The sequence below is a fragment of the Ptychodera flava genome, chromosome 17 (genome assembly GCF_041260155.1).
Source record: "Ptychodera flava strain L36383 chromosome 17, AS_Pfla_20210202, whole genome shotgun sequence".
Taxonomy (NCBI): Eukaryota; Metazoa; Hemichordata; class Enteropneusta; family Ptychoderidae; genus Ptychodera; species Ptychodera flava.
Window position 1 is genome coordinate 36,846,403 of NC_091944.1, and position 24,657 is coordinate 36,871,059.

General features: G+C 36.2%; 1 protein-coding gene across 2 annotated transcripts in view; it reads left to right on the top strand.

The window, feature by feature from the left end:
* The window catches only part of LOC139116215 (cystathionine beta-synthase-like), a 42,073-nt gene that overhangs the window by 8,163 nt on the left and 9,253 nt on the right, over positions 1-24,657 (top strand). Inside the window, exons 1-11 of one of the 2 annotated variants that reach the window (XM_070678782.1) lie at positions 8,111-8,129; positions 9,354-9,549; positions 10,766-10,875; positions 11,762-11,896; positions 12,972-13,256; positions 15,563-15,654; positions 16,134-16,344; positions 19,179-19,284; positions 19,629-19,712; positions 20,297-20,431; positions 23,978-24,086. In XM_070678782.1, coding sequence (XP_070534883.1) covers positions 9,398-9,549; positions 10,766-10,875; positions 11,762-11,896; positions 12,972-13,256; positions 15,563-15,654; positions 16,134-16,344; positions 19,179-19,284; positions 19,629-19,712; positions 20,297-20,431; positions 23,978-24,086 — 1,419 coding nt within the window. In that variant the 5' untranslated portion in view covers positions 8,111-8,129; positions 9,354-9,397. Of the gene's footprint in view, positions 1-8,110; positions 8,130-9,353; positions 9,550-10,765; positions 10,876-11,761; positions 11,897-12,971; positions 13,257-15,562; positions 15,655-16,133; positions 16,345-19,178; positions 19,285-19,628; positions 19,713-20,296; positions 20,432-23,977; positions 24,087-24,657 lie in introns of those variants that run through there. The other variant, XM_070678781.1, reaches the window with a different exon arrangement.

The window sequence follows — 24,657 nt, forward strand, 5'->3', positions numbered from 1 at the left end:
TAATATATCATCTATCTTTCTACTGTAGACAAATAGCAATATCTTTCCACTGTAGACAAATAGCAATATCTTTCTACTGTAGACAAATAGCAATATCTTTCCACTGTAGACAAATAGCAATATCTTTCTACTGTATACAAATAGCAATATCTTTCTACTGTAGACAAATAGCAATATCTTTCCACTGTAGACAAATAGCAATATCTTTCTACTGTAGACAAATGTACATCTGGTAACCAGGCAAGTTCTGAAAGTTCCTGTTTCTCTGTGGAATCAATATAAGAGATGTCTTTTAATACTTTTCCTGCCAAACAGTATCACTTCCCCATCTGCCAAGACAGTAAAAAGCACTATTGAGCCAAAACCACATTTTTTTAACCCACTTGGCTTGGTCTGTTATTGCAACTTTAGTCAGTAAAAATCATGTTTACTGTTTTCACGAGCCTTCAAAGTCTCAATATTATGTTACAATGCACCATATGGGACATGTGCCTCACTACATGTACTTGTAACTATCTTGAGCTGATGGTGAAATATGAACGTGGCTGGCAGGATAAATGGTTAAAGTCTCGGTAACTACTATATTATACCAATAATAATCTAACAAGATCTGATGATAATAGTCTCAGAGGGAATTGTTGCCCTTGAACTACAGTATATAAATATAAACAATATCTTTAAATTTTAGGTGAATATTGTATCATTATGTTCAAAAACACCTTTTTTGTTCTTGGGTCTAAATAAGTCACTGATACTATACTCACCTATATGATTCAGTGAGTGGAAATAACCCTTGTATTTTTTGCCAAATTTTTGTTTACGAGTGAATTAGTGGCAGTATAGAAAGTCATTGATCATTACAGTGTAATAATGCATGTCATGGGAATGGCAGAATGTGTATAGTCAGGATACAATATAGTAAAACTGATAATTTCACCAAATGTTATTATTGACAATGTAACTCTAAAAACAGGGTTTCTAGTCTCAGAGTTTGATCATACAAATGTACCCACTGTGAGATTTCTTGCCTCTTGTGTTGTGTATACTAACAAAGATAATTCAAACTTGACCGGATGGTGACATATTTAGAGGTTCTTGATTAGTCCCCACGGACACCGTCCGGGGGGACTTATAGGTTTGGTCATGTCCGTGCGTGCGTCCGTCCGTCCGTTCACGCAGATATCTCAGAGACGCCTGGAGCGATTTTATTCAAACTTGGTACAAGGATTACTTCATATGTCATACAGATGCACGTCAATTTGTTTTGTGATACAATCCAATATGGCTGCCAGGCGGCCATTTTATTACGATTTTTTCATGTACAAAGCCATTACTCAGGCATGTTTCAACCGATTTTATTCAAAGTTGGTACAAAGACATTGACCAATGTCATAGATATGCACCTTAATTTGTTTTGTGATACGATCCAATATGGCCGCCAGGCAGCCATTTTGTTACGATTTTTTCATGTACAAAGCCATTACTCAGGCATGTTTCAACCGATTTTATTCAAAGTTGGTACAAAGACATTGACCAATGTCATAGATATGCACCTCAATTTGTTTTGTGATACGATCAAATATGGCAGCCGTGAGGCCATTTTGTTACGATTTTTTCATATACAGAGCCATAACTCAGGCATATTTCAACCGATTTTATTCAAACTTGATACAAGGATATTGACCTATGTCATACATATGCACGTCAATTTTTTTGTGATACAATCCAATATGGCCGCCAGGCGGCCATTTTATTACTTTTTTTTCATGTACAGAGCCATTACTCAGACATTAATCAACCGATTTTATTCAAAGTTGGTACAAAGACATTGACCAATGTCATAGATATGCACCTTAATTTGTTTTGTGATACGATCCAATATGGCCGCCAGGCAGCCATTTTGTTACGATTTTTTCATGTACAAAGCCATTACTCAGGCATGTTTCAACCGATTTTATTCAAAGTTGGTACAAGGATATTGACCAATGTTATAGCTATGCACATCAATTTGTTTTGTGATATGATCCAATATGGCCGCCATGCAACCATTTTGTTACGATTTTTCATGTACAGAGCCATAACTCAGGTATATCTCAACCGATTTTATTCGAAGTTGGTACAAGGACTTTGACCTATGTCACACACATGCACATTGAATTGTTTTGTGATAAGATCCAATACGGCCACCATGTGGCCATTTTTTTACGTTTTTTTCATGTCCGGAACCATAACTCACACATGTATCAAGCGAATTTATTCGAAGTTGGTACAAGGAGATTGACCAATGACATACATATGCGAGTCAATTTGTTTTGTGATACGATCCAATATGGTAGCCATTTGGTTATGATTTTTTCATGTACAAAGCCATAACTCAGGCATTAATCAACCGATTTATTCAAAGTTGGTACAAGGACATTGACCTATGTCATACATATGCACATTGATTTGTCTTGTGATACGATCCAATATGGCCGCCATGTGGCCATTTTATTACGATTTTTTATGTCCTGAACCACAACTCAGACATGTATCAAGCGAATTTATTCAAAAGGATTTTGATCACAGACCTATGAAGACGACTCTATCCTCTCTGAGGACCTGTAATCAAAGTACCCATCAACAAGTGGGGACTGTGTCATCAACGATGACTTGTTTCCTTTTGTTTTCATCTATTTTGTCAGATTCTGACAGCAATATTGATGTGTGAAGAGTTAACACATGAAAAACACTTGTTACACTGTATCTTGAACTGCAGCTCACCCAGTCAAATTTTATTAGCTTAAATATATTATGTATATCAAGAGAATGCTATGAAATATATACATGTATATTATTACTTGAACCCAGAGAGTATGCAAATGCATCTTGAATGTAATTGTGTATTCCAACCCATAGGTGAATGGGTTTTTCATGTGCTATGGGTAGGATCTAGGAAAAATGGACGGTATGATACGATTTTGCACTCAGTACCGCAAAGCTCATACAGTATGATGTTGACAGTTGATTCTAGGGCCTACGTTGGTAGCTCTATCCCTGAGTTTGACATGTATGAATTAGAATTTAGTTGCAATTTCAGCTCCAAACCCTTTCATACCGCTGTTTTGTTCACACATATGGTAGAAAAAGAGACTGTGTGTAAACAGGGGTTTGGCTCTAAATGAAACAAATACTGGGACACTAAACACCAAAGATGGTGATCTATTGATTGATAGTAACTATAGCACTGAATATATCAAATTTTACAGGCTGGATGGTCTTACAGCGCAAAACTGTGTCATACTTTCAACTTTCCCAGATGGCAAAACTGTGTCATAATATGGCCATGTACATGTACCTTTCCCTTTTTATGTTACTGTAATCTGAACACTCCCAACACTTCATCCCAATCCTGAGCATACTGATATATTCATTGCAAGGATTCTATGCCAGTATTAAAGTAAGTTCACGAGCTTTTTGTTACTGCTTGACACACTGCAAAAGATCACACAACAATGCAAAATCGATCACATCAATGACAAACCAAGGCCATATGTTAAAGTAAAACTGACATATATGTCACAACATATACCAGAAGACAACACAGAGATATCAAAATATCAACCAGTTTTATAAAAGAATTTTTTGAAGTACTCCACAGACACATAAATGTAATTATCATAATTGTTATTATTAAGCCCTTGTATAGCGTCGTATATCCATCAAAGTGCTCAAAGACACTTGATATCTCAGTAAAAATGCACTCAAAAATTATTGAAAAACTCAGACATAATCAAGAATCATAAAGAGCAAAAGGATAAAAAAGTGGACGACAATAAACAAATGTAAAACATTAGTCAGATTAAAATTCAAAGACATTTTTCAAAAAGATGAGTCTTCAGCAATTGTTTAAAATTATCCAGGGAAGTACACTGTCTGATGGAAATCAGTAGATCATTCCATAATTTTGGTGCAGCATAGCTTCATGTAAATGCACAATTGGCAAATGAGTTGGTTGAAACTCATGGTAACTCCAACAACGGTCCTTTGGTGGAGGGACTGTGCTCCAACATACAACTATTCTCAGAGTGGAGACAACAAACTTGTCGGTATTTGGATAGAAGATCACACAAGCTAGTATAAGATGGTGTGCTATTGTGAATTATGCAAAATGTGTGCAACAAAATCTTTAATTCAGTTCGCTTGTTGACTGGCAACAAGTGGAGCTCGCGAAGGACAACTCACACTGCACCAGGACAACTCAACTTGACAAGGATTGCGCCAATCACAGACAAATTGTTACATTCTAAATAAGAATCAACAGCTCCCAGAACAATTGATCCAGTGAGCGCTACCAATATTTAATCTGCGATGAGTTGATGGAATATTTTGTCAAGAAATCAGATGAAAACTTATTTCAATTTTTAGCTCCGCTGTCAGCGACGCGGAGCTTATCAAATAGGTTGATTTTCCGTCGTCGTCCGTCGTCCGTCGTCGTCGTCCATCGTCCGTCGTCGTCCGTCAACAATTGCCTTCTCCTCTGAAACCGCAAGTCCAATTGCTTTGAAATTTTATATGCAGTTCACTTAAGGTGACCTCACTTCAGTTTGTTCAAATCATGGTGAAATTTGCATATTTGTATTTTGGGGGCATTTTTTGGTGTTTTTGGTAAAAAAATCTTCTTCTCTGAAACTGCTTGTCCGATTGCTTTGAAATTTGATATGCAGTTTGCTTAGGGTGCCTTCAGTCAGATTTGTTCAAATTGTGGCGAAATTTGCATATTTGTATTTTTAAGGCAATTTTTGTCATTTCTGGTAAAAAAATCTTTAAAAATCTTCTTCTTCAAAACTGCCAGTCAGATAGCTTTGATATTTGGTACATAGGTCCCTAGGGATGATCTATTTCAGATTTGTTCAAATTGTGCAGAAATATGCAAATTTGCATTTTAAAGGCAATTTTTACCATTTTTGGTCAAAAAATTTATTTCTCTAAAAGTACTGGTCTGATAGTTTTGAAATTTGGTATACAGGTTTCTATCGATGAACTAAGTAATATGTATTGAATTTCTGATGAAATCTGTAATTTTGTATTTTTGGGGCAATTTTTGCCATTTTTGGTCAAAAAATGTGTATTTCCAAAAGTACTCATCTGATAGCTTTGAAACTTGGTATACAGGTTCCTACAGATAAACTAAATGATATTTATTGAAATTATGATGAAATCTGCAATTTTGTATTTTTGGGGCAATTTTTGCCATTTTTGGTCAAAAAATATGTATTTCCAAAAGTACTCATCTGATAGCTTTGAAACTTAGTATACAGGTTCCTACAGATCACCTTAATGATATTTGTGGAAATTATGATGAAATCTGCAATTTTGTAATTTTGGGGCAATTTTTGCCATTTTTGGTCAAAAAATGTGTTTCTCATAAAGTACTGGTCTGATAGCTTTGCAATTTGGTATACAGGTTTCTACAGATGAGCTTAGTAATATATATGGAATTTCTGATGAAATCTGTAATTTTGTATTTTTGGGGCAATTTTTGCCATATTTGGTCAAAAAATGTGTATTTCCAAAACTACTCATCTGATAACTTTGAAATTCGGTATGCAGGTTTCTATAGATGAACTAAATAATATTTATTGAAATTATGATGAAATCTGCAATTTTGAATTTTTGGGTCAATTTTTTCCATTTTTGGTTAAAAAATGCGTTTCTCAAAATATACTGTTTTCGTGTCTTGTAAGCCCTTGGGGCTGGGTGAGGCAACCAAGCTGTTTAAGATCACACATGACACTTTAATAAATTGATATAACATACAGCTTGTAGCATAACATAACTGCTCTAACAGCTTTGAAATTTGGTATACAGGTTTCTATAGATGAACTAAATTTGATCTTTTGAAATTATGATGAAATCTGCAAATTTTATTTTTGGGGGCAATTGTTGCCATTCTTGGTCAGAAAATTTTATTCTCCAAAAAATTGCTCAAGAGATAGCTTTGGTTGACATGTTCTTAGGGATGATCCCATGTGGGAAGTATGATGAAATCTTCAATTGTGTATTTTTGCAGCTATTTTAGCTACTTTTTTCTGGCCACTGCATTGAGCTATCAAAGATTTCCACCGTCTTCATCAACATGTGTCAAAAATAGTTATTCTCTACATTAACACAGCGGAGCTATATCGGCCGCTAGGTCGCTTGTCTTCATATTTGAAATTCATTTCAATATTGTTTTAAAAAAAAAATAATAGCAGAGCTACCGGTATACTGGCAATTAGATCCTCATTAAGATTAGAGTTTGGGCCTGACAAAAAATAAATTGTGCTTTTGAGTCCCTACTCATTCTACTCTTGCAGATTTTGAATTTTTTGAAATTCTGAAAAATACTGAAAAATACTATGACTGCCACGTTGTGTTTATTATGCAGCCTCATTCCCAGCAAGCATGAAATTCACAAGCTGTGACTTGAAAGTGTCCAATACAGACAAAGTAATGCAGTCGGACAATTGTAGAATGCAAGACAGTGCAAAACAGTGTCCTTGATGATTTTTGTGTAAATTCACTCAGATCACAGTACAGTGGTAGTATCATACTGGCCATTTCCACATACTCAACTTTTCAATCCATTCTCTCTGTACATGAAGGTACAACTCTCAGTGTTTCAGCCAGGAATTTTAAAGCAGTGACACAATGTCCCACTACTGGTTTATTTTTTGGGACATTTTGCACATTTTTGGGACAATATGTGTCAGTTGTCATTCAAATTTGTATTATATTGTAACAAATCAGTTTCACAGAACAAAATTCAAGCTACATGTACTTGACCGTGTCTCTATACTTAAAATTCAGGCAATTGTCACAGTATACTACAAGCTAGTTCTGATATCAAGTACAGCTTCTAATTACTTTTAATTATAGCTCAAACAGTACGTTATATAAGCCTCAAAATAATCATGCAAGAAAGGTCATCGTCAGTAACAGATATTACTTGCAGCCTACACCCAACACAGTTGACTCATGAGTGTGCCCAAGGTGACCCACAGTGTGTGAGACTGCAGGACAAGGGGTCCGTTTTGGGGACATCGTTACAAAGGCGCATCCTGGCCGCAACACTGAATTCTACCGTAGAAAATGACACAGTTAGATTCAAACTACATGTATGGTGGTGAATTGTTTAGGGTTGAATCAGGAAAAAAAGAATAAAATGCTAAAAAAACAATTAAATTTTGCAGCTACTTATCCCTTCAAATCAAACACTTCATCAACCATGGTGCTTTGGTTTAACTACAGAGTGAATAAAATGTATTGAAAACAATATTTTTTTATTTGTTTCACTCCGCTGAAATTTATTAATGCAGCATTCTTTGTCATATTACCATTGGATATGATTTGCCAGAAAATCTGGAAATGAAAATTTTTGTCTAGCCGTAAAATGGTCTTCATATCATAACTTGCAGGTGGCACAACCAGATATCTTACTCCAATTTTTGTGATATCATTTGAAATAAGAGGACCACCATTACAACACCAGTGTGAAAAAATTCATATGGTCGACACTTCCAAGGAATTCTTGATTTTCCACTTGAATGATCCAGTTTATCTTCATTTCACTTTCATGTAGGTAATGATATAGTATACAGTATGGGAGTCAACTCAAAGAAGCTATGGCTTTCTTTCACTTTGAAGTGTTTTGCTTGACTTATTTATTGTCTAAACAACGCATAGAAGGTGCTGTGTCAGTCGATTTGATGATGTTTGCCTTCAGTTTCACACTGCAGTTTGACCAAACACACATCATGTGATCACATTGCATAGTTGATAATATGCACAAACTAAATACTAGTATAATCAAATCTGTAAAGTAATATGACAAGCTTGTTAACCATCTTTCTTTGAATCATTAAACTGAAAACAACTACTGTATAGGACACAGACTTCCATGAAACAGCTATACTGGAACACAGTCGAAAGTGAAAGATTAATTATATAATGCATCGAAAAATAAGTCATTTACATACAGTGAGGTCATTATTACCCAGGATGCATCGTTTTACAAATATAAGAAGTGAATAGGGTGTCTGTTCAGTTTTTTCACACTCATCATCACCTTCGGCACCCCCCACCCCACCCCCAATTGTGACGTATCGGTAAGTCTGATCTACTCAGTTAATCTGTAAGTGAACCAGTAAGACCACTTTTCATTATCTGGTTGTATTTACAGGTACACATTAATCCTTATCTTGCCAACTTTATATTTCATTATCAAGTCATGTTGGTTATAAAATCAGTGAGACATAACATGTCTCATGATGTTGTACTTGAACAGAGACTTGAACATTTGAAGGCCTCTGAAAACACAAATACTGTAAACATGATTAAGGAGACATAAGAAATAGAAAACAAACAAGATATTATTTTTCCAATTTCTTCATTGAAGAAGTAGCATGCATTACCCTTAATTCTTGGTATTTGGATGTAAACCGAAAGTTGTAAACTTTTTCTTGAATGATATACATTTTTGTATGACCTGATTCTTTACGACACTTAAGTATTTTAAGTAAAATCACAGTCCCTCTATCATGGAGAGACTGTGGCTAAAGGCACTGTTCGTGATCCCAGGGATCACAATTGTTCTAGTCTGTAAGAGGATTATGGAGGTGTGATTGTCTTTTGTTGTCCAGTCAAATTGTAATCTGGTGGGTAAATTTTCTGATGAGACAATCTGGTGCCAACACCGGCCTTTAAACATTACCGGTATATGTAGATGTGTTCAGTGGTGTAGTTAGCAGTAAGCGTGGCAAGGCTGTTAATACATGGGTTAAATTGATCTGATATTTCATAGAGTCTTTACTTTGTCATAGACTATAATGGATTATAGTATATTACCATAAGTTGATGGCCAAGCACTGTGGAAAATTTTTAAGGACGATTTTGATCAGTGAGCGAAACATCCACCATTTGTGTTGTTACATACTGAACATTTGTCAGTGACGCTATATGTCATTATCCATGCACAGGTTATTGAAAGGATCTCCAATGGTATTATCAAGTGTGGATCTGTATTGTCTGTCCTAGACAAGGATATCTGTCCGTATAATTCAACATGTTCCATTATTGCTCTTTTTTATCTTTTGTAAAATTTCTGCAATAAACATGAAAAGATCATGTCACGGATAAAACTTGTCTAAAAATACCAATTTCAAATCTGCTTGTCAATACATAACATTATGTTTTCAGGAAGCCCCTGTGAAATTGATCAGATCATCGCATGTTTCAACAAGAAGACAGTATGCTTTGAACAAGACTGGCAAAACTGTAAAACACATTTCCAGAGAGTGATACTGACTCTGTTGTTTTTACGTCTTTTTCAGATTTTACATTGCAGTAGTATTTAAACAAATTATTCATAGACAAAATGGCCTGTCCAGTAACACACAATGCAATGGATATTGCTAAGAAAAAGGATGAAGAGAGAAAGGTCAACTGGATTGCACCAGATACCCCATCCAGATGTACCTGGAAGCTTGGTATGGACTATAAGGAGAGTCCACATAGACGTGTTGAAGTGTAAGTCATTTACTCAAAAATGATTCCTAAATTAGCAGCAGATTTATATCAGTATTTACACTTAATCCTGGCCCAGAAGTTATGGAAGTGTCGAAGACACCATTGCAGTGTAGTTCTCAAATTTCATGGTAAACTTGACAATAAGATGCATATGACCATACATACCTAAATACCAATTTGGGTGACACTCTTTTCTAAATATAGAAGGGTTCCTTCAAAATTGCCCTGCTAGCATTTTGATTCTCCAAGAAAAACCAAAGAAATATATCATTGTACAGTTGGTGAGATGCATAAAGTATATCTGTCAGGCTCAGAGACACTAGTCTTGTGGAAGATTTTACCAGACCATGTTGGTTACAAGACAGCATATTGGCAGTTGTAAAGTTGGGAGATTATTCTGCAGATGAAGATATGTAATTCATGCCTTTGATGACCTATGCCAGCAGGCTATATCATAAACCACACTCAATAGATATGTAATTCATGCCTGTGATGGTCACTGCTAGCAGGCTATATCATAAACCACACTCAATAGATATGACCTCCATGAATTGTGGTCAGTCACCAATGGGCAGGCTCTGATGCAATTTTCATCGGTTTGGCCTATATGTAAATTAATCTGCATTAACCCTTTGAACCCGGCTCGGACAGAAATGTCCGATGACGTCATAGAGTACCAGGGGGTCAGGGTGCAAAGGGTTAATGATGACTGGGTAAAAGGTTATACAGGGCATACAATTAACAGTAGTTCATGCTCCTAGGATAACCAAATCTTGCATTTTGACTACCACTTTCTCAAAATGAAATGAAACAGATATGTACAGCATTCCATTTATTCAAGAGCATTCTGAATTGAAAACTTGCACATCTTTTATATATGTGTACTCTAATGGTACTAGAAATTCCAAATTTGGATAAGGAGTTCAGAAATAGTGAAAGTTACCAAAGTTTCTCAAAGAGATCTCATACATGTAAGAACATTTGATGATATGATCACCAGTTATTATATATGGCCTCTCTTTCCAGAGATATAGACAGAGATGTCATATCAGATTTTATTTATACCAATGATCATGTGTTAAAATGATTTGCTTCATACATCACCTCTGCTTTAGAAGTATCACTTTCTGTTTGGAGTTTTGAGAGTGGATGTACAGCGATATTTTTCAGTGCACAATACTAACATAAGTTACATTGTACATTTTATCTCCTACAGCTCTCCAGTCAATGAAAAAATTCTTCCAAATATTTTGAGCAGAATTGGAAACACTCCACTTGTGAGAATCAATAACATTGGTAAAGGAGCTGGACTCAAGTGTGAACTCTGTAAGTTTTAATATCATAAATCGTCTTAATTACTATTGCTTACATCTGTACATTCTTTATATGAATATCTTGAAGAACCATTCATAAATCAACATACAGGAATACACAAAAATGCTACATTTGGGTAGATTTTTGCCAAATTTACTTTGAATAAGACAAATTTGCAAGCAAGGCTTTGCATTAGTGCTGGAGGGAGATTGATACAAAGATGTGTACTTTTGTTGTATGAAATAAGTATTTCAAACCATTATAGCCTTTAGCGTTTGAAATTTTAACACTTCATTAAAAAATGTCATTGCAATTCAAAGGGATCCACAATGTCAAACAAGAGAGTTGTTATTTTGTTAACATATGCTACAATTTTCGATCAGATTCAGTGGACTAATTCAATCAACTTTTATTTTCATTGATGGTATGATGGAAATGTTTGTATCAGCATCCAGTGAGGATCTCATCCAGTGAGAATCTCATCCAGTTAGAATCTCATCCAGTGAGAATCTCATCCAGTGAGAATCTCATCCAGTTAGAATCTCATCCAGTGAGAATCTCATCCAGTGAGAATCTCATCCAGTTAGAATCTCATCCAGTGAGAATCTCATCCAGTGAGAATCTGGATGGAGATTACTGGAAAGATCACTTTAACTTTGTCAGAACTGATAGTAATTATGAAATCAAAAGAGATGGTAATTATGAAATCAAATTGCAAAATACAAGCAAATAGCAGAGGAGTTTAAAAACCAAACCAATCTTTTCAGTGTATGTGTTCAGGCATAATTTAAAAGGTTAATTTGCTATTCCGTGTCATTGCTACTCATTACTTTCTAATGTAATTGCAGTATATCTATAGCATCCATTCTCATCTGACTGATATTGTTGTCTTTGACAGTGGCTAAATGTGAATATTTCAATGCTGGTGGCAGTGTCAAGGACAGAATTGGACTCAGAATGATTGAAGAAGCTGAGCAAAACAATGACCTCAAACTAGGTGATGTCATCATTGAACCAACATCAGGAAACACAGGTGAGAGAAAATATGTAGATTTTTAGGTTAGTTCTTTCATCGTCAGTTTGGCCCTCCAAACATTGAAAATAAAAGAAAAAACTTAAAGCGGTGTTCTGGAATCACAGGTTTTCAGATTAGTGTCTGCTCCACCAAATCAAACATGGGTCAGTTTCAGTGTTACATTTGCTGAATCACTGTCTACTCAAATTTATTTCAACCATACTGTCTACACAAATTTATTTCAACCATTTTTACACCTTTGGTGCATGTGAAGAAATTGCACACTGCATACCAAATGTACTGTATCGACTACATGTATCAGGAAGCAAGTGCGGTCCTTGAAAGCTCTCAACCGAAATTGCACTCAGCTAAGTTCTTCATACTAGAAGTGTGTACCATCTAATCTAAAAGTAGCATTTCATAGTAAGGTATCAATAATGATCCAGTGCCACCAGGTACAATTTGAAAAAGCAAAAATGACTTTTTAAATTTCTGCTGCACGGTAGAAGTCCAAAAATGTTGATTTGCACCATGGTAAGGTTGTGATTCTCACAAAAGTCTCACAAACATGGGACTGGATCGAAGTAAAATAATATAGCAATTTTACTTGACGTATTAAAAGCGACACTAAAATAGTATACAAATATTTTCTGTGACACTGAATGGTTTGGTCATAGCATGGACGTAACAGCTACTACCATAGTCACTGCTGAGCATAAGCAAAAAAGAGGGTAGCATTGTTTGGATCTGCCAACGGAATCAACACAGATTAGAATCAAATACACACCCAGAGACTTATGCTGTGGTTTGCACAACCATTTGGTTGACAGCAATTTTCAATGCATGAGTGACCTTTGCTGGTCTAACTTTTAAAAGAAAGGTAAAGCGGTCAGATTTCAAAACTAAGCCCTGAGCTGATGTATTTCACAACATTGGCGTTTGTGATGCCATTGAAACAAACTCATAAAGCTAGATTTTCTGGACCCTGTGTTGCTTGGTCAGAGGCATCTTGAATATTAAGCGTCACTGCCATCTTGCTCTGTTTTATATTCCGCTTTCTTCACAGAGATGTTAATTCTGATTTCTATTCCAGGTATTGGATTAGCTTTGGCCGCAGCTGTCAAAGGGTATCGCTGTATCATTGTGATGCCGGAAAAAATGAGCATGGAAAAAGTGGATGTGTTGAGAGCCTTGGGTGCTGAAATTGTAAGAACACCAACGTCAGCAAGATTTGACAGTCCAGAGTCACACATCAGTGTTGCACAGAGATTGAATCGAGAGATTCCTAATTCAATTATCTTGGATCAGTACAGAAATGCTGGCAATCCATTGGCACATTATGATGGAACTGCTGAAGAAATTATTAAAGCATGTGATGGTAAGTTCTGTCAAACATTGTTAGCTTCGGTATGTTATAATTTCAAACATTTTCTTTACATCACTTTCTGTGTATGAATATGGTATCCTCTTGATGCAGTATCTCAAAAATGCTTCATGTATATTTTCTAACAATTTGCAAAAGTACCAACCAGAAAAACTGGTAGACAAAGGTTATGAACAGCCATTTCAATTATTTCACATACTGTAGTTATCCAACTTATTTCATTGCCCCTTGGCAAAATGAAGCAGCTTTTCAATCTGTTGAGATGTCAATTTGAAATACTAGTAGAGTAAGATAGAAATAAACTAAACCCAGAAGCACATTGCCTTCTGCTTTATCACGCCTAGCTGAACACAAAGTCCTGAGAATGGCATACTGTACTGCGGTTGGTGTGAGCTCTCTGCAAGGACAGTGCAATACATGTAAGGCTGGAAGTATTGTAGCCTTGCAGATTGTGTCAGTATCATTCACATTTGTCTCAAACAAGATGCCTATATGGAGTACCAGACTTGTGAATTTCAGGACAACAGTACAATGAACAGCCTGTCAGCTTGTGCGTTTCAAAGTAGAGCAGAGTACTCTGGTATTTTGTATCTGTGTATAAAAGTGCAAGGCATTTATAAGATGGCAGTGTATATCTTGTACATGCACACATATAGAGTATCATGTATCTACATGTGATATGTGTATAGAGTGTCATACATTGTATATCTAAATATGTTAAGTGTGTCAAAGTTAGCTGATGGCATTATTACCAGAGTTCGTCTGTCCAGTCTAAAGTGTTTATTAGTCCCCACGGACACCGTCCGGGGGGACTTATAGGTTTGGTCATGTCCGTGCGTGTGTGCGTCCGTGCGTGCGTCCGTCCGTTCACGCAGATATCTCAGAGATGCAAGGAGCGATTTCATTCAAACTTGGTACAAGAATTACTTCATATGTAATACAGATGCACGTCAATTTGTTTTTTGATACGATCCAATATGGCCGCCAGGCAGCCATTTTATTACGATTTTTTCATGTACAGAGCCATAACTCAGACACGTTTCAACCGATTTTATTCAAAGTTGGTACAAGGACATTGACCAATGTCATAGATATGCACGTCAATTTGTTTTGTGATACGATCCAATATGGCCGCCAGGCGGCCATTTTGTAACGATTTTTTCATGTACAGAGCCATAACTCAGACATGTTTCAACCGATTTTATTCAAAGTTGGTACAAGGACATTGACCAATGTCATAGATATGCATGTCAATTTGTTTTGTGATACGATCCAATATGGCCACCAGGCGGCCATTTTGTAACGATTTTTTCATGTACAGAGCCATAAGTCAGGCATATCTCAACCGATTTTATTCAAAGTTGGTACAAGGACATTGACTTATGTCATACATATGTACGTCAATTTGTTTCATGATATGATCCAATATGGCTGCATGGCAGCAATTTCGTTATGGTTGTTTCATGTTGAGAGCCATAACTCTGGCAAGTCTCAACTGATCTTATTCAAAGTTGGTACATGTACATTGACTTATGTCGTACATATACTTGTTGATTTTTTAAACAGTAAGATCAAATATCGCTGCATGGCGGTGAATTTGTTACAATTTTCTTATGTACAGAGCCATAACTCAGACATATTGCAACCAGTATCATTCAAAGTTGGTACAAGGACATTGACCTATTTCATACATATGCTCCTCAATTTGTTTCACGTCATGTAGCAGTAACATGTCAATTATTGAAGTTTCGTAAATAGGCTGATATGTCAAGAATACTGCATCAAATTCATAAAACTTTGTACAGATGTTAAGCTCACATTGCTTTAACATTGAAAAAGACATTTATCAGTGTCATTTTAATTAATTTGTAATTGCATAGGTAATGAACTTTCCTAATTAGGGTGATATAGCCACAAATTAATACAACGTCAAATGTGATGAAACTTGATACAGATGTTGATCTCATAGTGTTGTAAATACTGCATCAAACTTTATGAAATACGGTACAAGTGATAATCTGTTAAGTGTTAGGATTGTATGCAAAAATGTTTTGCAACATCCTGTTGATTAATTCCTAGTAGACTCATTTTATGAACTTTAGGATGGTGGCCTACATTGGTTTTATGTTTTCATCACCATGGAACTCATCCTTGGCCATTGAGTGCCATCTGTATCAAAGTATTTTATCACAGACCTAATTAATGAAGAGGACTCTATCCTCTCTGAGGACATGTAATCAAAGTACCCATTAACAAGTGGGGACTGTGTCATCAACGATGACTTGTCATTCATGTTTCAGGTAAAGTTGACATGGTTGTAGCTGGAGCAGGAACTGGAGGAACCATCACTGGATTGGGGAGAAAAATCAAAGAAAAATGTCCAAACTGCAAGGTAAAAATATTTGTGTGAATGTGGATAGAGGAATAAAAAAAGATAGTGATGCATGAAATAAAGATAGTCAGTACCGTACCATAGAAAAGTTTTATTTTTCTTTGATTGTGATGCAATAGTTCGACTGCAGAATAGTTCTACTACTGATAGAAATACATGTTTGTTCACATGGTTTTGTTTGTACCATGGTCCATTTAAATTCTCATGATACTATTGATAGCTTAGAATTATTATAGTTGACAGTGATTTCATGTGTGGACACGAAATTTTATCAGTAAATTACAGACAGAAATTGCATCTTCTTACAAATAAAACCTGACTGTTAAAGCTGATTGGTATTGATGTATCTCTTCATGAATGCTAGTCTAAGACTTCTGTCAAATGGCATACAAGATAAACTGTCGTAAGAATTGAATTCTATGCATTGTAAATGATAGTGGAAATACTGATTTTATTTTATTTGTGATTTTTTCAATTAGATTATTGGTGTAGACCCTGAGGGATCAATTCTTGCAGTTCCTGAAACTCTGAATGAATCAGATACCACATTCTATGAAGTTGAAGGCATTGGGTATGACTTTGTACCTACAGTGTTGGATAGATCAGTTGTGGATAAATGGTTTAAGAGCAATGATAAAGACTCATTCCTCTATGCTAGAAAACTAATCCGTGAAGAAGGATTGCTGTGTGGTGAGTTGACAATTACAGGCCAGGTACTAGGTGTAGCATTAGCATCGTATTTCAGTCTCATTAAACACTAATGTGATCAATTGTACAAGCAGAGTGTTCCCAACAGACACAGTGGATCACTTTGAAATACTCTGGAATATCTTTTTAACCTGTTCACCCCAATTTGCTTTAAACAGGTCCACAATCACCATTGACAACAATGGGTTTGGGCCAAACCATTGTACTGAAAGGGTTAAATGAGTATCAGACGCCTGAAAGTGTTAGCATGATGTTGGGTAATCAAATCAGATTCTAAATTTTGATGTTCTGCTGTGATAATATAGACGTCTTCAATATTTTATTGCTTAGTTGAGAATTAATGCAGGATGGTATGTCATTGATCATCTGTGATTTCAGTTGACTTACCAGATAGCCGTAGATTCCAGATTGACTGCAATGCACTGATGATTGTCAACAAGATCTTGATAGTCATTTATAAGTTTAATAATACTGGAGTGACTTTGAGATGCAAGATTCTCACAGTGTGTTGAGTATGAAAACATGAATACTGTTGTACATCTAGTTCTTTTCTTTTGGTGTTGTTGGTTCTTCCTTTAGCTTAAACAAGTTTGAAATGTTTCTCTTCTTCATAAACTTGTTGAAGAATAAGTCTCTTTGAAGTATTGTCATGATTTGTGCGTGTGTTTTCATGCATGTCTTCACTTTATTAGGGAAGTATGTGTATTGGATGAATCAGCTAGGCTCCCGTCTCGGATCAAAATGATACTTCCATGTCTAGATTTTTCCAGTGCAATCGTCATGTGGAGATTCCATACTCTGATACCTTTCTTATGGCAAGTTTTTTGATCATGGGCAACAGGGGGATTACATTCAATATGCATATCCCAAACCTATGACACCATAGCATGCGTTACAGCATTACCGATAGTGTTCAGTGCATTTCATTCTGAACTTAGTGCAAAGAAAATCATAAATTCTCTCCCAGCCTCCATTGCAGTAAAAAAGGATCATCCTGTGGGTTAGCAGCCAAAAGACACAAGCTACAGTTAACATTGTCAGGGCAGCATGATCATGGTACCATGTTGTCTGATGCATAACGGGATCCCGATAGGATCTGTCTTTTGTGTCACTAGAACACCATGCATGCCTGCTGTGGCAGTAAGCTCTACACCCCGTCCCGTGAGGTTATTCAAATCTGTGACCAACTTAAAGGGATACAGTCATTGGAACTGCGCTCAAAGGTCGTAAGGACCCATACACCCAATGTAAATACTGTATCCAAGGCACGATGGTCATTGATGAAAATCAAAACATGTCTGTCATAATCTACGGTACATCATGTACTTTAAATGTTGCAGCTATGAATTGATGATGAGATGCATCTAGATATCGTGCATGAAATATATTGTTTGTAAACAAGAAACTCGCACAGGTGCAGTTCTGACGACTGTTTCCCTTTAACAGGAAAGGCTACTAAAATGCTTAAATGCGTCATCACCCCTGGACTGTTGCCAAACCCTAGTCTCTGTGTCATTTCTTTGCCTTAACAAACCCTACAAATATGTCTTCCTCAGCAAAATGTCATACATCCTGTGTACCTAAAAATATGTCTTCCTCAGCAAAATGTCATACATCCTGTGTACATCTCAACTGAAGACACACTGTAATGAGTATTATGAATGTTCTATATGTGAAGAGTGCAGAGCAAAACAATATGGATGATAAAAACTTGCAGAACTTAGCTTCATAGTTGCTTTCCATTTTACAATTTTTTTTTACCAGACTGTCAGCCATGAATCATACTTTAAATTACCTTAACTTGGCATGAGAACATGTCTGGTAGGTAATGGCTAACAAATGTGAATGATTTAATTCAGCTTTCAGCACTATCATGAGATCATAAAGGTGAACTTTAAAATTGGCACAATTAATTTGGGGTAATTGGCCGATTGATTTTTTTGTTGCAGTACATGTAGTTTATGTGAACATTGAAAGAGTTAACTAAGAAACATGAGCATAATTTGTATCTCCATTCTCACAACAAGATACAACACAAATGACAGAGAGGTGTAAAATTTCTTATGATATTTCTATGAAGTCAAGGTCTGTCCATTTTCTAAAAATAGCATTTTTTGTGAAAATGTGTACTCTTCACTGTTAATAATGGACTGGTTTTAACCACAAAGTATCTAAAATTACTGTTCATCCAAACATAAAAACCCCACGCTATATGATCTGATTGAAGATTTTATTCAAATCGCACAGCAAGTTGTAGAGTGAAAACCAAGACTGGCTTTCCTGATTGGGTAAATGCTAGACTGGCTATTGGTTCCATCTATTGATGTAGATAACACAATGATTCAGGTAGTACCAGTATACCTGTGTTCTGAACTGGCCATGATCATTTCTGGACGAGCACCTCAACAGTAAAAACATATCAAATTTGACAGGAAGTAATATAAGTAATTTGGTAAGCTTCATGTATAAATGTTGACCACAGAAAGTGTTATCACCTTGCTTACACGAAGTTAGCTTCTATGAGAAACTTTGATCATAAGTAACCAATACCATCCTGACCCTGTGCTAGCTTTCAGAAAGCATATCATGGTCTGTACTATAAGTGTTTAACTATGTAAAATTCCAATGATAAAAAACATCTCTCTATATTTCTGTATCTGTAGCCCTGTTTCTGTGTATCTGCACATTTCTCATTTCATACAAATATAATTTTAACAGGCTGCAATTCATCAATTTATCTCTGCAGTCTATCAATGATCATTCCGTGTATTGATTGATAAATTGATTGATTTTGGTGATTTTTTTCATGACATCAGGTGGCAGCAGTGGCACTGCTATGTCTGTTGCAGTTGAAGCGGCCAAAGATTTAGATGCTGGTCAACGTTGTGTGGTTCTCCTGCCAGACTCTGTCAGAAACTACATGTACGTCTCCATGTTTTTGGTGTAACACAATTCACACTTACTATTTCTCTTTTAACAAGTATACCTTTGTTATCACAGTCACAAACTGTTGAATTGTGTCAAGTTGTCACTCTTCTCCAGAGAAAGTATGTTTCATCATTTTCAAAGTGGGTTCTTCAAATGCAGACCATGTCATGAAAATTACTATGTTGCCATATTTAAATAGTTGACCTTTCAGCCGCGGGAAAGCCATTTTCCAAGTTAAATGCTTTATACTTGTCTCAAATCAAATATTCAGCGTAGTTACATAATTTTCTCACCACTCATACAAGACTTGTCAAACAATTATATTCTGTGTACCACAGGACCAAGTTTCTGTCAGATGATTGGATGATCGAAAGAGACTTCATTGAAAAGGACTATGATGCCGCTTCCCCTGAAAAACAATGGTATGTTCCGATGTTCCATTCTAAAGTAGTGCCAGCTTTAGAACACCTTGCTGAACACATTTGTTAGAGTTGCTGCATTAGCCTTTTGAGTGCCAAAGTCAATTTTCGTCGTCATATAAAATGTACCCAAATCAAATTATTTCCAGAATTACAATATTTTGATCAAAAACTGTGGTTAAAAAAAATCAATGTACATTGTCGAAAAATTACAGAAAACAAATTATAGAAATTGGTAAAATGTTGAACTAAAATTTAGCTGTTCCATATGGCATTATACCAATAACACATGCAAACATCTATTGCTTTTCAAAGGTAGATGTATAGTAACTCTATATACCAAACTTATATTTAGATGCTATTTATGACAATTGTGTTTGATTTCAGAGGTCGATTATCAAATGTTGTCGAGCAACTTGAAACATGATAACAGAAATAACAAACAAACACCTTCAGCCTAACTACAGTCTGAGCAGATAAAAGCAGGAATGACAGAATATTTGGTTTATACAGGAAACACAGTTGTGAGTAAACAATTGCTGTAGCATCTTACAAACTGATAGTGTTGTTGATTTTGACTTTGACAGGTGGTGGAATAAGAAGGTGTCTTCTTTGAATCTTGGTTCACCATTGACTGTCATGCCAACTGTCACTTGTCAAGATTGCATTGACATCATGAATAAAGAAGGATTTGATCAAATTCCTGTAGCAGATGAAGCTGGGTAAGATTCATATTGACTGTTATGCCAACTGTCACTTGTCAAGATTGCATTGACATCATGAATAAAGAAGGATTTGATCAAATTCCAGTAGCAGATGAAGCTGGGTAAGATTCATATTTCCATCAAATTCCTGTAGCAGATGAAGCTGGGTAAGATTCATATTTCCATCAATCTGAATCTTAATCCGAGACTGGTGGCATTGATCGATGTCAACCATGACTATATTAATGAAAGCTTTGACACAGCTTTATTATTTTTAACTCACATTTGGTATATGTGTATATAACAAAGAGAGCTTATCTTTATATAACAGAAAGTATTTATGCAAAGGTAGGATCATCTTAGCTAGCTATTTATTAAGCATGACAATAACTACATATGCACTTTCAACAATAGATCAGCTGTTTTCTTGACATGTTTGCGTATCTCTACCAAACCTGTTCTTTATAGGGAAATCAATGTGTCTACCTTGGAGCCCCATTGGCTGTAATATTTGATGTCTTTTCCAAGAATTTAGCCTTCTTGTAAAATGTCAAAGTGCCCAGTCTTTGACTTGTCCTCACAGGCTGTGTAAATGTCCAATGTCTTTGTTGTCTTTTTGACAATTGAAGTGTAGAATTCATTTGTCAACAATACCATTGCATATCGTGCAAAATAACTTGTGCAGGCAAAGTCAATACAAATAGAAAATAGATTTGTGTTTGTATGCAACAAAAATACAAAATAATGAAAGTATATCTAAAGTTACAACTGTTTGCCCATTAACATACTAGTCCTCAGCATTAAGTTGTCATGACTGTGCAATGGCTGTCTGACCTCCACTACTCCTTTCATAGGTCCCTGGGCTGTTCAAACTAGGTAATGACTTTCAGTCAAAATAAGGTAATAGGGAAATATGCTGAACATTTATAAGCATCATGCAAATCTAATTTTTCCCGGTAATTTTCCAAGGATTATATGTTAACAATGATGAAAATGTAAAACTGAATGTATATTCCTGGTTATACTCAGCAAAATGTCACAGAAAGACGATTCACATGTACAAATTTATGGCATTCCTGAATAGTGATTATGGTGATTTTTAGTCCCCACGGACACCGTCCGGGGGGACTTATAGGTTTGGTCATGTCCGTGCGTGCGTGCGTGCGTCCGTGTGTGCGTCCGTCCGTGCGTCCGTCCGTTCACGCAGATATCTCAGAGATGCCTTTAGCGATTTCATTCAAACTTGATACAAGGATTACTTCATATGTCATACAGATGCACGTCAATTTGTTTTTTGATACGATCCAATATGGCCACCAGGCGGCCATTTTATTATGATTTTTTCATGTACAGAGCCATAACTCAGACATGTTGCAACCGATTTTATTCAAAGCTGGTACAAGGACATTGACCAATGTCATAGATATGCACATCAATTTGTTTTGTGATACGATCCAATATGGCCGCCAGGCGGCCATTTTGTTACGATTTTTTCATGTACAGAGCCATAATTCAGGCATATCTCAACTGATTTCACTCAAACTTTGTACAAGGACATTGACCTATGTCACACATATTCACGTCGATTTATTTTGTGATACAATTCAATATGGCCGCCAGGCGGCCATTTTATTACGATTTTTTCATGTACAAAGCCATTACTCAGGCATTCTTTAACTGATTTTATTCAAAGTTGGTACAAGGACATTGACCAATGTCATAGATATGCACGTCAATTTTTCATGTGATACGATCTAATATGGCCGCCGTGCGGCCATTTTTTTACGATTTTTTTCATGTACAGAGCCATAACTCAGGCATATCTCAACGGATTTTATTCAAACTTAGTACAAGGACATTGACCAATGTCATACATATTCACGTCGATTTGTTTTGTGATACGATTCAATATGGCCGCCAGGCGGCCATATTATTACGATTTTTTCATGTCCTGAACTACAACTCAGACATGTATCAAGCGAATTTATTCAAAAGTATTTTTATCACAGACCTAATGAAGAGGACTCTATCCTCTCTGAGGACCTGTAATCAAAGTACCCATTAACAAGTGGGGACTGTGTCATCAACGATGACTTGTATTTAGTAGGATGGGAGACCTTATGACAACACATGCTTTACCTCGTTAATTATGCCCATATATAATTGTGGGCAAGCCAATAGAGCTAGAGGTCTGAATTTTGGCAGATATGGATTAATTAGCATACAATGTTTTATTTTCAAAATGTCACGTGACCTTGATGACCTTTTACCTTGAATATGCATATATATGCATAACTCAGTAACCACAAGTTCTTTACGCTTCAATTTTGATAGGATAATAGACCTTAAGATGTCACATCTTGTACCTCATTATTATGCACATATGTATTTCTTGGCTGGCCAATACAGCTAGAGGTCTATCTTTTTTCCCGATTTAGAACCATAACTTAGACATGCCTCTTGTTTCAAATTGGGAACAATGACATAGACCTATGTGTCCATAGATCTGAACATATACACTCCAGTGATACTTCTTAATGACCTCATTTCCCTGCCCCATCAAGACTAATACTCCTATTACAAGTGGGGACTATGTCATTGTCAATGACTTGTTACTGATTTACTACTTCCATGAATTCCATATGGGACTCAAGTAAGGAATGTCCCATGCAGTGAATTAAGCTACATAGCTGTTGGACCACAGTCATTACCGTATAATGTAAATGTGTCAAAAACGTATTTCCTGACTGAAATTTTGATTCTGTAAGCTATTTGGTAGAGATATCTCCTACTTTTGTATCTTCCATGATTTATTTTTGTTTATTACACTCACTCATTCAGCGTGCACTACCATTGGTTAAACACGACTCACGTGACATGTAAAAGAACGTGATGATGCCCTCTGCGAACGTGATGATGCCCTCTGCATTTGATATTACATGGATGACGTCATTTTACTTACTGCGCATCCTTTCTGCGCGTAACAAATTGTCGTTCGCTTGTACTTGCTACTAATGTACTATCGCTGCGAAACGTCATGCAGAGCTGTCACCGGCACAGTTAGACGATATTTTGATGCAAGTAAACAGCAAACGAACGAAAATGGCAACAAGGAATGCAATTTCTGTGTTCAGCGACTATGCAAGCAACAAATTTGGATACGCCACCGAGGAGATTGGCAAACTTTCAGCGGCAACCCTGGACTCGGCACTGACAACATTTTACGCTGAGGTCCGGACTCAGAAAGGCGAACTGTACTCGAAGAAGTCTTTGTGTTTTTGTGTCTTTGCATGTTTGCTTGTTCGGTGTAATAAAAATAATAACACATGAGAGCTAGGGCAATATCACGATTTTTTGCCTGCCCTCAGGCTGGTGGTCATGATTGAAATACTGATGATGCCCTCGCCTACGGCTCAGGCATCATCAATATTTCGATCATGACCACCATCCCTTGGGCAGGCAATAAATCGTGATATTGCCCTAGTTCTCATGTGTTATTATTTAAATATTCCATCATTAGTTACAAAGTATTCAAAGTTCTTGGTTTTTTTTATTTTATTGCAGTCAAGTTCTTGGTATGGTTACCCTTGGCAACATGATGGCTCAGCTCCTTGCTGGTAAAGTCAAGTCATCAACTCACGTGTCACAAATTATTTACAAACAATTCAAGAAGGTGAGTGGGATTCATTTGCTGTCATATCAACAGCAGTGGAAGGCTTTGATGCACTGAGAAGACAATGATGACAACTGTACATATTGGAGTATTTGTAATAGCATTGATCGCGATTTCAGGTTTGTTACTAAATATAGCTGCACACATGTGACATCGGACAATGCTGCCTAAAATTCAGACAAATGTTGTTGTTGTATAAGCGGCTTTTGTTGCAGCTTGTAATCTCAGCCACAAATTCATATGAAGTAGTGTGACTTTTAGTAACTTTTTAGTAACACTAGCAGGTTTTATTTTCATCATTTATGCGGCAAATGCGGACAAATATTTATTTATGGATATTAATGAAAGTAAATATGACATCATATTCAATCAGCGCTATTGTTAGCTGCATCCATGTCTGAAGAATATTCTTGCTGTAAAAAATTAATGACACTGCAGCTGGGCTCACTGTTTGGTAAGAAAGTTGTTAGCTATTCAATTAGCTAACTACTTATTTTTGTAGCCAGTTTGAGCGACCATTAACCAATTCATCAACATGGGGGAAATCCATCTTAATCCAATTACATACAGA